The 12,566-nt window shown below is 45.0% G+C and overlaps 1 protein-coding gene across 1 annotated transcript in view; it reads right to left on the bottom strand.

Annotated features, from left to right (window-relative positions):
• Nucleotides 1–1,134: 1,134 nt before the first annotated feature.
• The window catches only part of Prtg (protogenin), a 114,202-nt gene continuing 102,770 nt past the window's right edge, over nt 1,135–12,566 (bottom strand). The window contains exons 16-20 of the mRNA XM_057768379.1: nt 9,387–9,569; nt 7,373–7,493; nt 5,507–5,669; nt 2,163–2,267; nt 1,135–1,542 (exon numbers count right to left, since the gene is read on the bottom strand). Of these exons, the coding sequence (XP_057624362.1) occupies nt 1,135–1,542; nt 2,163–2,267; nt 5,507–5,669; nt 7,373–7,493; nt 9,387–9,569 (980 nt within the window). The remainder of the gene's footprint in view (nt 1,543–2,162; nt 2,268–5,506; nt 5,670–7,372; nt 7,494–9,386; nt 9,570–12,566) is intronic.

Below are 12,566 nucleotides of genomic sequence, written 5' to 3'. Positions count from 1 at the left end.
AAAGGTATAAGGCAAAATTTTTCATAAAATATCCTGGAAGGCACTGCTATTACAAAAACCTCAAGTTCATCTTATTTTCTACTGCTTCGTGTATCTTCATTCTCAATACTTCATGACATTTCTTCGCCCCATTTGAAGTCAAACTGGGACTTTTTTTTTTTTTTTTTCCGAGACTGGGTTTCTCTGTAGCTTTTGGAGCCTGTCCTGGAACTAGCTCTTGTAGACCAGGCTGGTCTCGAACTCACAGAGATCCGCCTGCCTCTGCCTCCCCAGTGCTGGGATTAAAGGCGTGCGCCACGACCACTCGGCTGAACCATTCCAAAAAAAAAAAAAAAAAATTCACTTTTTTACATTGTGTTTTGCAGCTAGCTCGGAAACTCTGAAGTTGTTCTGCAAAAGAGACAGTGCAGCCCTTGATCAACTGTGGGGTCAAAGAGAAGGCGGCTGAAGGCAGGCTGGTATGGGCTGGAGCAAAGGATTCCTGCTCTGGCGCTCCAATCCCAACAGCCTGGCAAGGATATGATCCCTATGTGCTACAGAATGGTTTGCTTCTCCAAGGAGACATCTTTGTTTCATCCTTTCAAATAAATATAGTCCCGTATTTTCTCCTCACAGCCAGAGGTCACAACATTATCCAAATCATGCAGGTGTTACAGCTCTAAAAGAAAGAAAAAAAGAAAAACAAAAAACAGAGCTTCAGATCAACATTCTTCCTCGTCTTGCCATCGGACTCCTCAGTCACACACATCACACATACAACAGACACACGGCCGCGTCACTAGGAAGTCCCGCTGGCTACGCCGCTGCGAGAAGCCAGCACAGGAGGAGGCAGCACAGTTCTTCATAGTCCGCCAAAGCAAACTGAGGTAGCTATTCAGCAGAGGGCTCGGGCAGTCTTCCCTCCGCTCCAGTGATACGTCTTAGAACCCAGTCAAGCATCCTGACTGCCCTTTTTCACATTGTTGACAATTGAAACATTCAAAATTCGTGCGCTTAAAAATAATTAAAAAAAATATTTTTAAAAGATGAAAAAAAAAATGAACAGTAAGACATCAAGATTTTCACAAAAGGCTTTGGCTCCCTGTTCATTGTCCTTCGAACAGACGCTTGTTGTGAATCCCTGAGCATAGCTGTCTAGATGGGAAACCCCTCGGCTGTAAAGCACGGCCCCGTGGACTCTGGTGGCTGTGGGGCCAAGGAGGAGGTCTGCTCGGCTGGCAAGGGCTCTGCAGGGTCTCCGCGCTTCTTCACGGCACCATCTCCATCAGAATCGCCACCGGCGAGAGAATTCGAGGTGGGGGGTGTGCCAGTGATGACCGAGGACAGGAGGATCTCATCATTGGACTCGTGGGAGAACCTTCCAGAATCCCCCGTCTCGTGGCTGCCTTCACTGTTGGCCGAATGCTCAGCATCAAGGGCAGCCCCAAAGGGTCTTGGGAAGCTGGCGGTCTGACCTGGGGAGCTGGGGGAGTCTTCCTCGCTGATCAGCACAGTGGTGCCTGGCTGGTAAAAGCACACGGGCTGGGTGACTCTTCTTGGAGTCTGGGCAAAAACAGATGAGGGAGCAATGAGGCCGCAGCTAGTTCACGTGCACAGATAAAGAGGTCGCCATTGTGAACGACTGTTTGGGTTCCTGGTTCCTACGGACAGCTGGGAGCATTTCTGAACTACTATACCAACTGAAATGCTACAACCTTCCTTGGTGGGGCTGGAGAGATGGCTCAGGGGTTAAGACTATTCTGGCAGACGACCCGATTGTAGTGCCTAGCACCCAACATCAGGTGATTGACATGCCTGTAACTCCAGCTCCAGGTGATCCAACACCCTCTTCTGGCCTATGTATGCATGTGCATATCTCTACTTGGACAGGTATACACACCCATAATTAAAAATAAAATATAAAACAAACAACCAACCCACAACCTTGGTTACTTTGATATAAGCTCATGTCCCTCTCTTATGGTCCTCACGCCCCACTGAGAATCACATCTCTGATGACTGTCTCAACTGTCCTTTTGGCTATCACTCAACACAGCTCTTCACTGTCAGAATTGAACCACGTCAGTCAAAGATTATTGACTTTCACGTTCCCATTTCCCTCTTACTTCTAATTATCATTTTTATGTCATGGACACTAAATGATTCTCACATGTGTGAATTACCTGCTCAACTTTCATTTTCTTAGTGTCTTGGAAAAAAAGCCACTTTTTCTTGGTGTTGTTTTTAACTATAGGACCATAGCTGTTGATGATCAGGTCAGTTCCTCCCTGAGGAAAGACAAAGAGAAAACACCTCAGAATTAGAGACTTGATTTCACTGCAGGACACACACAGAGATTTTAAATGTCTAAGGAGACAAAGGTCATGTACGGCACCTCTTGTACACAGGAGCAGCAAACATATTCGGGACATCTGTTTGCCATCAAAATCACATCAGGGCTGGAGAGACGGTTCAATGGCTAAGAGAACTGTCTGTTCTTCCAGAGGACCCAGGTTTAATTCCCAGCACCCACATGGTGGCTCACAACCATCCATAACTCCAGCTTCAGGGGGTCCTATGCCCTCTTCTGGCTTACACACACCAGGCACATATGTGGTGCTCAGACACACGTGAAGAAAAAAACAGCCATATACATCACAAGAAAAACATATGTTTATTTATTCTTTGTAAGACCGGATCTCACTGTGAAGCTCATGCTAGCCTGGAACTCACTGGCTTCCTCTTTAGACTCCTGTTTACTAAGGCATGACAGGAATGCACTCCAACGCCTAGCCTGGTTCACTCTGTATCTACCTTCTAACCCTCTCTCTGACATGTTTTTGTTATAACAAGCAAAATATGGAATTATAACAAGATATCAATGATCATTTGTGCATTCGTTCATTATATTCTCCATTCAGCCTTCTTTGCATGACTGAAATAGTCTAAAAGCAGTCGAGAGGAACAAGATCCTGGACTAACATTCACCCAAAAGTAAGGTGTCATCTGCAGGCCAACCAAGGGGACCGGCCAGGCGTCCAGGTGCTCTCTGCTTCTTTGACTTTAGATTCTGCCTTTCTTTCTCCCCATCTTCTCCTTCATTTTGTTGCTCGCCTACGTTTTCTTGTATCTGCTGCCAAACTGGTAATAACAGAACCACAATATATACTAGTATTTGCCAATTTTGGACTCTAGGGCCAAGGACAAAGTCCACTTGTACAGTGCTTGGCTGGTATGATCCCAAAAGAGACAGAAGCTAAGGAATTAGTTCAAGGCTAGCTTTGTTTACGTAGTAAGTTGCAGTCAGTATGGGTTACATGCCTTGAGAAAACACATGCATGTGCATGCGCACACACAACTTTTTAGATTTTATGTCCTATATTAATTTGAAATAAATTGAATAGGGCTTGGTTTTTTACTTATAAAGTAAGAGCTAAAAGAGGCTGCAAACAACACAAATGCAACAGCAAAAATCAAATACCTTTTAAATGACTATGTAAAATTAACAGAAACATGTGGGCAGGAGAAATGACTCAGCAGGAGAAAGGCACCTGCCACAGGTCTGATGACTTGAATTCAAGTCCCAACCCCACCCAGCAGGAGAGAACTGACTCCCACAATCCTCTGGCCTCCACGTGAGCACCATGACATACAAACACCCATATACATCAGAAACACAAAATAAAGAAATGCAAGAATTAATATCCATGCTCCTAAAACTTGAAAATGTTTTCGTCATTGTAGACGTCAGGAAAGGGTCTGTGAAGGAAGGCTGACCACAGGGAGAAACCTCTTCCACTTGGGGCTGGCTCTGCAGGACATGTGTGTGTGTGTGTGCACGCTATGTCATCGTCTTCTCTAAGAATCCTTTAACAATCTAGAAAACCTTCTTTGCTGAGGCAGTGGACACACACCCTGAGCTGTGGGAGTCTGCAGTTAATGGTGACTGACACATGTTATACGAAGAATGTGACGAGGCGAGACAGTGCCACGGTATGGGGCGCACGTTTTACCCTAGCACTGTGAAGCATCTCTGTGAGTTTGAGGCAATTTGGTCTACAGGGAGAGTTCCAGGACAGCTGGAGCTATATAAAGAAACCCTGTCTCCGAAAAAACAAAGCAAAAGAATGTGGCGAGACACAGTTCTAGCTGGTGTCCATAGTGCTTTAACAAGCCTTGACAAAGACATGAAGTAGCGCCCTCTATTGACACTTCATTGTAATATCTACTTCCTCAGACCATCAAGAAAAGGCTATGTAGGTGTCTATGCAGATCTTTGTTTGCTTGTTTATTTATTTGTTTGTTTGCTATTTATTATTTATTTTATTTTATGTGTACAGTGTTTTGCCTGTGTGTAGGTATGTGTACCATGTGCCTGAGGAGGTCAGAAGAGGGAGCCAGATCTTTGGAAGTGGAGTTACAGGTGGTTGTGAGCCACCATGTGGGTGCTGGGAATGGAACCTGGGTCCTCTAGAAGAGCAAAAAAAAAAAAAAAAAAAAAAAATCCTAATTTCTGAGTCATCTCTCCAGCCCACATCTTTCTTATTTATTAAAAAATATTCTTTGGCCGGGTGGTGGTGGCGCACGCCTTTAATCCCAGCACTTGGGAGGCAGAGGCAGGCGGATCTCTGTGAGTTCGAGACCAGCCTGGTCTACAAGAGCTAGTTCCAGGACAGGCTCCAAAACCACAGAGAAACCCTGTCTCGGAAAACCAAAAAAAAAAAAAAAAAAAAAAAAAAAAATTCTTTGGAGGTGACAAAGATGGCTCAATGGTTAAGAACACAGGCTGCTTTTTCAGAGAACCAGGGACAAATCCCCTAGACCCATATGTTAGCTCATAACTATCTGTAACTCCAGTTCCAGAGGGTTTGATGCTCTCTTCTGCCATCCTTGGGCACTGGGCACACACATGATGCAGAGACAGACATGCAGACAAAACACTCGCACATATAAAAGATTTATATAAAAGTAAATTCTAAAACCTTCTTTATATCTGGTGTGCTCTAAGGATCGATACAGGCAATCATTAAACTCAAGGTAAAACCATTTAATAAAAGTGCTGAGGGGCTGGAGAGTTGGCTCAGAGGTTAAGAGCACTGGCTGCTCTTCCAGAGGTCCTGAGTTCAATTCCCAGCAACCACATGGTGGCTCACAATCATCTGTAATGAGATCTGGTGCCCTCTTCTGGCCTGCAGGCACACATGCAGACAGAACACTATAATAAATAAGTAAATCTTAAAAAAATAGAGGTGCTGATACTAGAAGTGCAAAGAAGCCCAAATTATCACAGTAACTAATGATGGGGATCTCAGCTCCCAGAGTCCCGTCTAGTGTGTGTCTGTTCCCACTCCTCCTCTGTCTTCCATCCTTTGTTCTTTCATGTGTCCTCAACTTCTCCCCCAAACCACGGGTGGATTATATAATTACGATCAACAGGACCATAGGATCATATGATTGATAACAACACACCCAACTCGCGTTCCTGGTAAGTCTCCTTCACACAGGAGAGAAGCATTACACAGTGTACCTTCGCATCAATGAAGCTGCTCGGCATCATGGGTACCAGGGACTCTTCATTCTCTGAAGCTCTCTCCAGGTTCTTCCCCACGTCATTCCCCGTGGCTACAGAGGCGCTGGCTCGGGATAAGGGCTGGGTTCCATTCTGTGTTGTCTTGGAGGCAGATGACTTCCTGAAATGTTAGTAAGGAAAGAAAGCCTTCTCATCTCATGGAAGATATGGGCAAGTGTACCAAATGTGGCATTTAATCATAACCTTACTTTATTTTCTTTTATTTGAGACAGTAACTTGTGTATCCCAGACTGGCCTCAAACTTCTAGAAGAGAATGACTTTGAATTTACTTTTTTTTTGTTTTTAAAAATTTTACATTTATTGCCAGGTGGGAGTGGCGCACGCCTTTAATCCCAGCATTTGGGAGGCAGAGGCAGATGAACCTCTGTGGGTTCAAGGCCAGCCTTGAACAAATTCCAAGACAGGCTCCAAAGCTACACAGAAAAACCCCATCTCGGAAAAAATTTTTACATTTATTTATTTACTGTGTGTGTGTGTGTGTGTATGCATATGGACATGTGAAGGTAAGGGTATGACTTTCAAGACTCAGTTCACTCCTACTATGTGGGACTGAACTCTGGTAGTCAGGTTGTGAGCAAGCACCTGTATCCACCGAGCCATCCTGAACCATCCACTGAACCATCCACTGAACCATCCACTGACCCCCTTGACCTTGATCTTTGCGCGTCTGCCTCCTGCGCACAACCAGCACTACCACGAGAGCCACCGCTGAGTTTCTACAGTGCTGGGAATGAGCCCAGAGCTGCACGGTTTGAGCTGAGCCCTCTACTAACTGAGCTGGCTCCTCAGCCCACAGGTTTGGAAGCAAGGGGCTTCTCCAATGCCTACGTCTCAGATATCTTTGGGATATACATTCTAGATCTTTAGCGTTACTGTTGTAGTGTTTGTGATTCGCCCGAAAGCTGATGGCTAACATATCTCCATTTACTTCATTATCCTGCGATTCCGGGTGCTTGTTCTGTGCCTCCTTGGTGACTAATACATGTCTGCTGCCACTTGAACATGAGATCATGAGGAATCCTCTAGGGAAGGCATGTGCCGGATCAAGTGTGTCATTAAAACAGACACAAAAGCAAAAACCAACGGCTTAAGGAGACTTCTCATTTTCTCAAAATGACTCAGAAATGCAGAAACCAAGTTCTCATTTAGGGATTTTTATTGGCACAGCAGTTTTTTGTCCAAATGGCAGGAAAATGATCTCTGTGTAAATTCAGCACATTCTGAGCTATAAAAATCCCATAACATTACACTCCTTTTAAGGAGGAAAATAACCCAGTTGATTCTACAAGGCCTTGATTTCAATGCGTTTCCTGCAGCTGCTGTCATTTAAATGTCTTTAACCATTATAGCATCTCTTTCATTGCATACACACGTGTGTGTGTGGCATGCATGAGTGTTCACATATGTATGCATGTGGAGAGCTGAGGTTGACCCAGGTGTCAATCACTTCCCACCTCACATTTGTGGCTGAACCTGGAGCTCACCATTTCCACCAGACTGGCTGTTGAGCTGCAGCCGTTTTCCTGCCTTTGCCTCTTGAAAGCTGAGATGATAGGAAGGCACAACTCCCTGCTGGCATTTGTGGGTTCTGGGATCTTTGGTTCTCACACTTGGCACTTTACCTGTGAGCCTACATCAGCAGGGTTTCTCTGTGTTGCTTTGGAGTCTGTCCTGGAACTAGCTCTTGTAGACCAGGCTGGCCTCGAACTCACAGACATTAGCCTGCCTCTGCCTCCCAAGTGCTAGGAGGCCTGCGCCACCACTGCCCGGCTTACATCAGCATCTTTATAAAGAAAACGCACCTGGCTTTGCTTCGGTATATCAAGATGAGAACGCAGATAAGGATGCAGGTCAAGGCTATGCCAACGCCTACTGCGATACCCGTCATTGACTTCTGGTCCAGATGGTAATAACCTGCATAAACTAGAAACACGGTATGTTTACTCAATCAAAAGATGTTGCAGGAAGCCACCTGTTTGCTCCCAGCTGCTCAGGCCTGAAACAACCACACAGAAACTCTATTAATTAAATCACTGCTTGGTCTATTAGAGCTAGCTTCTTATTGGCTAGCTCTTACATCTTAATCTAACTCATTTCTATTAATCCGTGTATTGCCATGTGACTGTGGCTTACTGGCGAGGTTCCGTCCAGTGTTTGTCCCTGGCAGGGCTACAGGACTTCTCCCGGACTCTGCCTTCTTTCTCCCAGCATTCTGTTTAGTTTTCCCTGCCTAGCTCTGTTCTGCCCTGCTATAGGCTCAAAGCAGTTTCTTTATTCATTAACCAATAAAAACGACACCTATACAGAAGGACGTCCCACATCAAGAAGAACAACCACATTTCACATATATGGTTGCTTTTCTGTCTTTATCTCACAGGGAAAGTTTTAGCGCTCCATCTAAACAGAAAAGTCATGAACTGGTCTTTGCCCGTGATTACAGAAGTCAATTTATTTTCTAGTACTGAAGATCGAGATCATATTTAGACAGTATACTATTATATCAAACAATGAACACCAATCTAGAATTTTATTTATTTGGTTTTTCTTGAGATAGGATTTTTCTGGGTAGCAGCCCTGATTTGTAGACCAGGCTGGCCTCAAACTCACAGAGATCTGCCTGTCTCTGCCTTCTGAGTGCTGGATTAAAGGTGTGTATCAACACTGCATGGCAAATTTATTTATTTTAAAATATTCCTTTTATTTTTTAATTTGTGTATGTGTCTGTGTGTATGTACACACGTGTGCAGTGCTCACAGAGACCAGAATGCAATCTCAGATCTCCCAGAAGCTGGGACCCAAACTCTGATTTGTTTCTACCAAAATAGCTACCTCCTTCCTGTTCTTTTTTTAATTTCTGTATTGTATTGTTTCTTGAGACAGGGTTTCTCTGTGTAGCCCTGGCTGTCCTAGAACTCACTGTGTAGACCAACTTACATAGATCCTCCTGCCTCTGCCTCTGGAGTGCTGGGACTAAAGGTGTGTCACCACACCTGACCCCTTTGTCTTCTTAATTCTGACTTTCTGATCTTGTCTTCTTCCACACCAGCCACCGAGTGATGCTCTGTGGTTCCAGAGTCCCTAACCTGTGTTCAGCTTGTGGCTTCTCTCCTTAAAGCTGCCCTCTATTTCTCCATAGGAAAGCAGAGTGAGGCTTTCAGTCTGGACCCCAGGGGGCACTGACTCCCTTTAGACTGTGTAGACATTAAGAATCCTGAGTGAGGGTGGCTACTTAGCCACATTTCTTTCCTCCCAACTGTTTTTCTGGGTTAAAACAACCTTATGTCTGGGAGAGTTGTTTTTCTTAATAAAAGCCAGGCTCCTCCCAGCCTTGGAACCACAACCACCTCTGCTGCTGGTTTCCTCAGAACCTCCCAGGATGCTCACGCCCACCAGTGTGGTGCTATCCAGTCCAGCAGCTACACAGCTGGGAGCACAGAGGTCTGGGAGCACAGAGGTCTGGGAGCACAGTGGTCTGGGAGCACAGAGGTCTGGGAGCACAGAGGTCTGGGAGCACAGAGGTCTGGGAGCACAGTGATCTGGGAGCACAGAGGTCTGGGAGCACAGTCATTTGGGAGCACAGTGATCTGGGAGCACAGAAATCTGGGAGGTCAGTGATCTGGGACCTGAAAGTTCATTCAGAGGTGATTTCCCCTCTCCCTTCCAGGACAACAGAAGAGAGTCATCCAACCCCAAAACCCCAGAACCCTAACAGCAACAATTCAGCAAACCAAGTGCAGGCTAAGGGGTGCGGCCACTGTGGAAGCTGAAGTCGAGGACAAGGGAATGAAAACAAAGCGACAGGGGCAGCATCCAGACCTTTGGCATCAGAAGAATCCAAACGCTTGGGCCTCTGGTTCGATGCTGACGTGTCCTTGGGAAGGACAACCAGCTCCACGGAATTCGAGAAGGGTCCTTCTCCCACCTCATTGGATGCAGATATCTTGACAATGTACACGTTCCCTGCCACCAGGTTTTCCAGGAGAGCCATGGTTATTGCCCCTAGAAACATACAAATCAAGTAAACTTTTAAAGTCACACAAACATGGACCAACATTTAAGAAGTATTTTTCTGAGGATACATTTAAAAATATTTTTTTTCTCTCCTGGGGGTCTGGAGAGATGATGGCTCAGCCATTAAGAGTCTTCACTGATCTTTCAGAAGATCTGAGTTCAAATCCTTGCACCCACATCATGCAGCAGGCAACCACCTGTAACTCCAGCTGCAAAGGATGTGATGCCCTCTCCTGGACTCCACAGGCACCCACACACATGTGGCATGCACACGAACATAAATAAAAATAAGTCTTTTTAAAAAAAATCGTTTTCCGGACTGAACAGATGGCTCAGTGGTTAAGAGCACTGACCGCTCTTCCAGAGGTCCTGAGTTCAATTCCCAGCAACCATGTGGTGGCTCACAATCACCTATAATGAGATCTAGTGCCCTCTTCTGGCCTGCAAGCAGGATACTGTATAAATAAGTAAATAAATTTTTTTTTTTTTAAAATCTTTTTCCTACGGGACAGTGGTGGCACACGCCTTTAGTCCCAGCACTCGTGAGGCAAAGGCAGGCAGATCTCTGTAAGTTTGAGACCAACCTGGTCTACAAAGAGCTAATTCCAGGACAGGCTCCAAAGCTACAGAGAAACCCAGTCTCGAAAAACTAAAACCAAAAAAAACAAAGAAAAAATATTTTTCCTGATTATAAGAGTGACTTTCTACTATGGGTCATTTGGAAAACACATTTAAATACAGATACACTGAAAATTCTATTTGTTGACATTTTAATTATTTGCATGTGTATACAAATGTATGCACACAGATTTTCTGTCTGTTTGCTTTTTCATAAGCAATTTGTTTGGTTTGGTAAGGGGCTCGGATTGAAGCCGGGTTCCTGTGCATGCTAAGCAAGCACTCCACTATGGGGCGACATCCACACCATCTTCACCTTGTGCGTTTTCTTAATGTCTGCTGTGCACATACAGACATCCCATAAAGACCTCTCAACGGTATTTCAGGTGAAGGGTTTTGTTTGGCTGGCTTTTTAAAGATTTGTTTTAGTTTTAATGATTGTATAAGTGTATAGGGGTGGGGTAAGCACATGTAAGTGCAGTGCCCACAGATGCTACAAGGGGCATCAGAACACTCGCCCCCCCCCGCCCCCCTCCAGCCCAGAGCTGGAGTTAGAGGCAGTTACCAGCAGCCCTGATGCAGATTCAGAACGCTGAACTTGGGTCATCTGAAGAGCAGCTTATTTTCATAGCCACTGAGCCATCTCTCTAATCCCTTAGAAGGAATTTTTTAAATACCACACATAGTTTTGTTCCATTTTAATGAGAACTTAAAATGTAAGTAAGTTTATTTTATACTGTTTGTTTATATTGTGTACGCCTATATAACATTTTACTCCTTATATACACATGACATGTAGAACATTTAATTATGGCCATTTCAACACATAAAGAAAGAAAAGCACATGTAATGAGCCTGGATCAACAGTTATAATGAGACTTGAGAAACCCAGTGTAAGAAAAAACGTTCCAGTGTAAGACCAATCTTTCTTTCATAATTATAATTGTTTCAACTTCTTAGGGAAACAGCTGTTTTAGATGATCCTAGTCTTCCTTCTTAAACAGGAGCAGGGGCTGGAGAAACGGCTCAGCAGTTATGAGTAGGTATTGCTCAAGGAGAACACCTAAATCACCAGCACCCACGGGAACTGGCTCACAACTGCTCCAACACCAGTTCCAGGGGATCAGAGCCTCTGGTCTCTGCAGGTACCTGCACTCACAAGCGCATATCCCACAAAGGCACACAATCATGCACATAAATAAAAATAATTTTAGCTGGGCATAGTGGACAGGCCTTTAGTTCCAGAACCCTGGAGGCAGAGGCAGGCAGATCTATGTGAGTTCGGGGCCAGCCTGGTCTATATAATGCCAGTTCCAGGACAGTCGGGGGTACACAGAGAAACCTTGTCAAAACAAACAAACAAACAAACATTTTTAAAAATGTGGCCAGAGAGATAGCTCAGTGGTTAAGAGCACTGGCTGCTCTGCCAGAGGATTTGGGCTCAATTCCCAGCACCCACAGAGCGACTCACAACTCTCTGTAAGTCCAGTTCCAGGGGCTCCAATGACCTCTTTGGCTTCCGCAGACAGGCACCAGATATGCAAATGATATACATATATATATATATACAGGCAAAACATCCACACACATAAAAATAAAAGTAAAACAAAATTAACTAATAAAAAAATAAATATTTAAGTGCAAAAGAACATAAATGTTCTCCCAAAGTTGAATGACTCTTTCAGCAGCCGATTACCACGTTTCTAAAACAAAACACAGGTTTTCATGGGAACCACAGAAGGCTGACGACCCCTCCCAGGTTAACCCTTCTTAAAACATTTTGCCACATTTCTGTTGCCTATGTGGCTGTGTGCCCAATGGCATGTATATGGAGCTCAGTGGGCAGCATGCAGCAGTCAGTTCTCCCACCAGGTGGGCCCCAGGGACTGAACTCGGGGCTTTGAATTGCTGACAAGGGCTTTACCCACTGAGCCATGCTGATCTGCCTGAGAGCTGCTTCTCTCCAAAGGTCTTCGTCGTCGGAATTCACAGAAGATGCGAAACTTTTCCCCTGTGAGGGCCACTAAGGGTTCCTGTTTGAACCTTGTTATTTATTCGGCATTTAAAGTATTTCTCTTTAAGAAAGCCAACCATAAAGCTGTCCCAACACTGCCCAGTACACAGGGACACCTGGCTTTCCTGGAGTGGGGAGGGAGTGTTCTCCTCTTCCCCTGATGCAGAGGGACCTACAACAGCCTCAGAAGGCTTACAAGGGCTCACTTCAGTCAACTGCAAAGCCAGGGCTGGCTTTTCTGGAACACTTAGGAGGGTGTACCTCATAAGCAAGGGAAGTGTGGGCAATCCTATAGCTGAAGCCCTGATGTGGGGCCACTCTGCAGGTCACACACAGTGAGGAGCCCAGCCACT

This window comes from Chionomys nivalis, chromosome 4, assembly GCF_950005125.1.
Source record: "Chionomys nivalis chromosome 4, mChiNiv1.1, whole genome shotgun sequence".
In the NCBI taxonomy this organism is placed as follows: Eukaryota; Metazoa; Chordata; class Mammalia; order Rodentia; family Cricetidae; genus Chionomys; species Chionomys nivalis.
The sequence above is the reverse complement of the archived record's forward strand: the minus strand, read 5'-3'. Positions and strand labels throughout refer to the sequence as shown.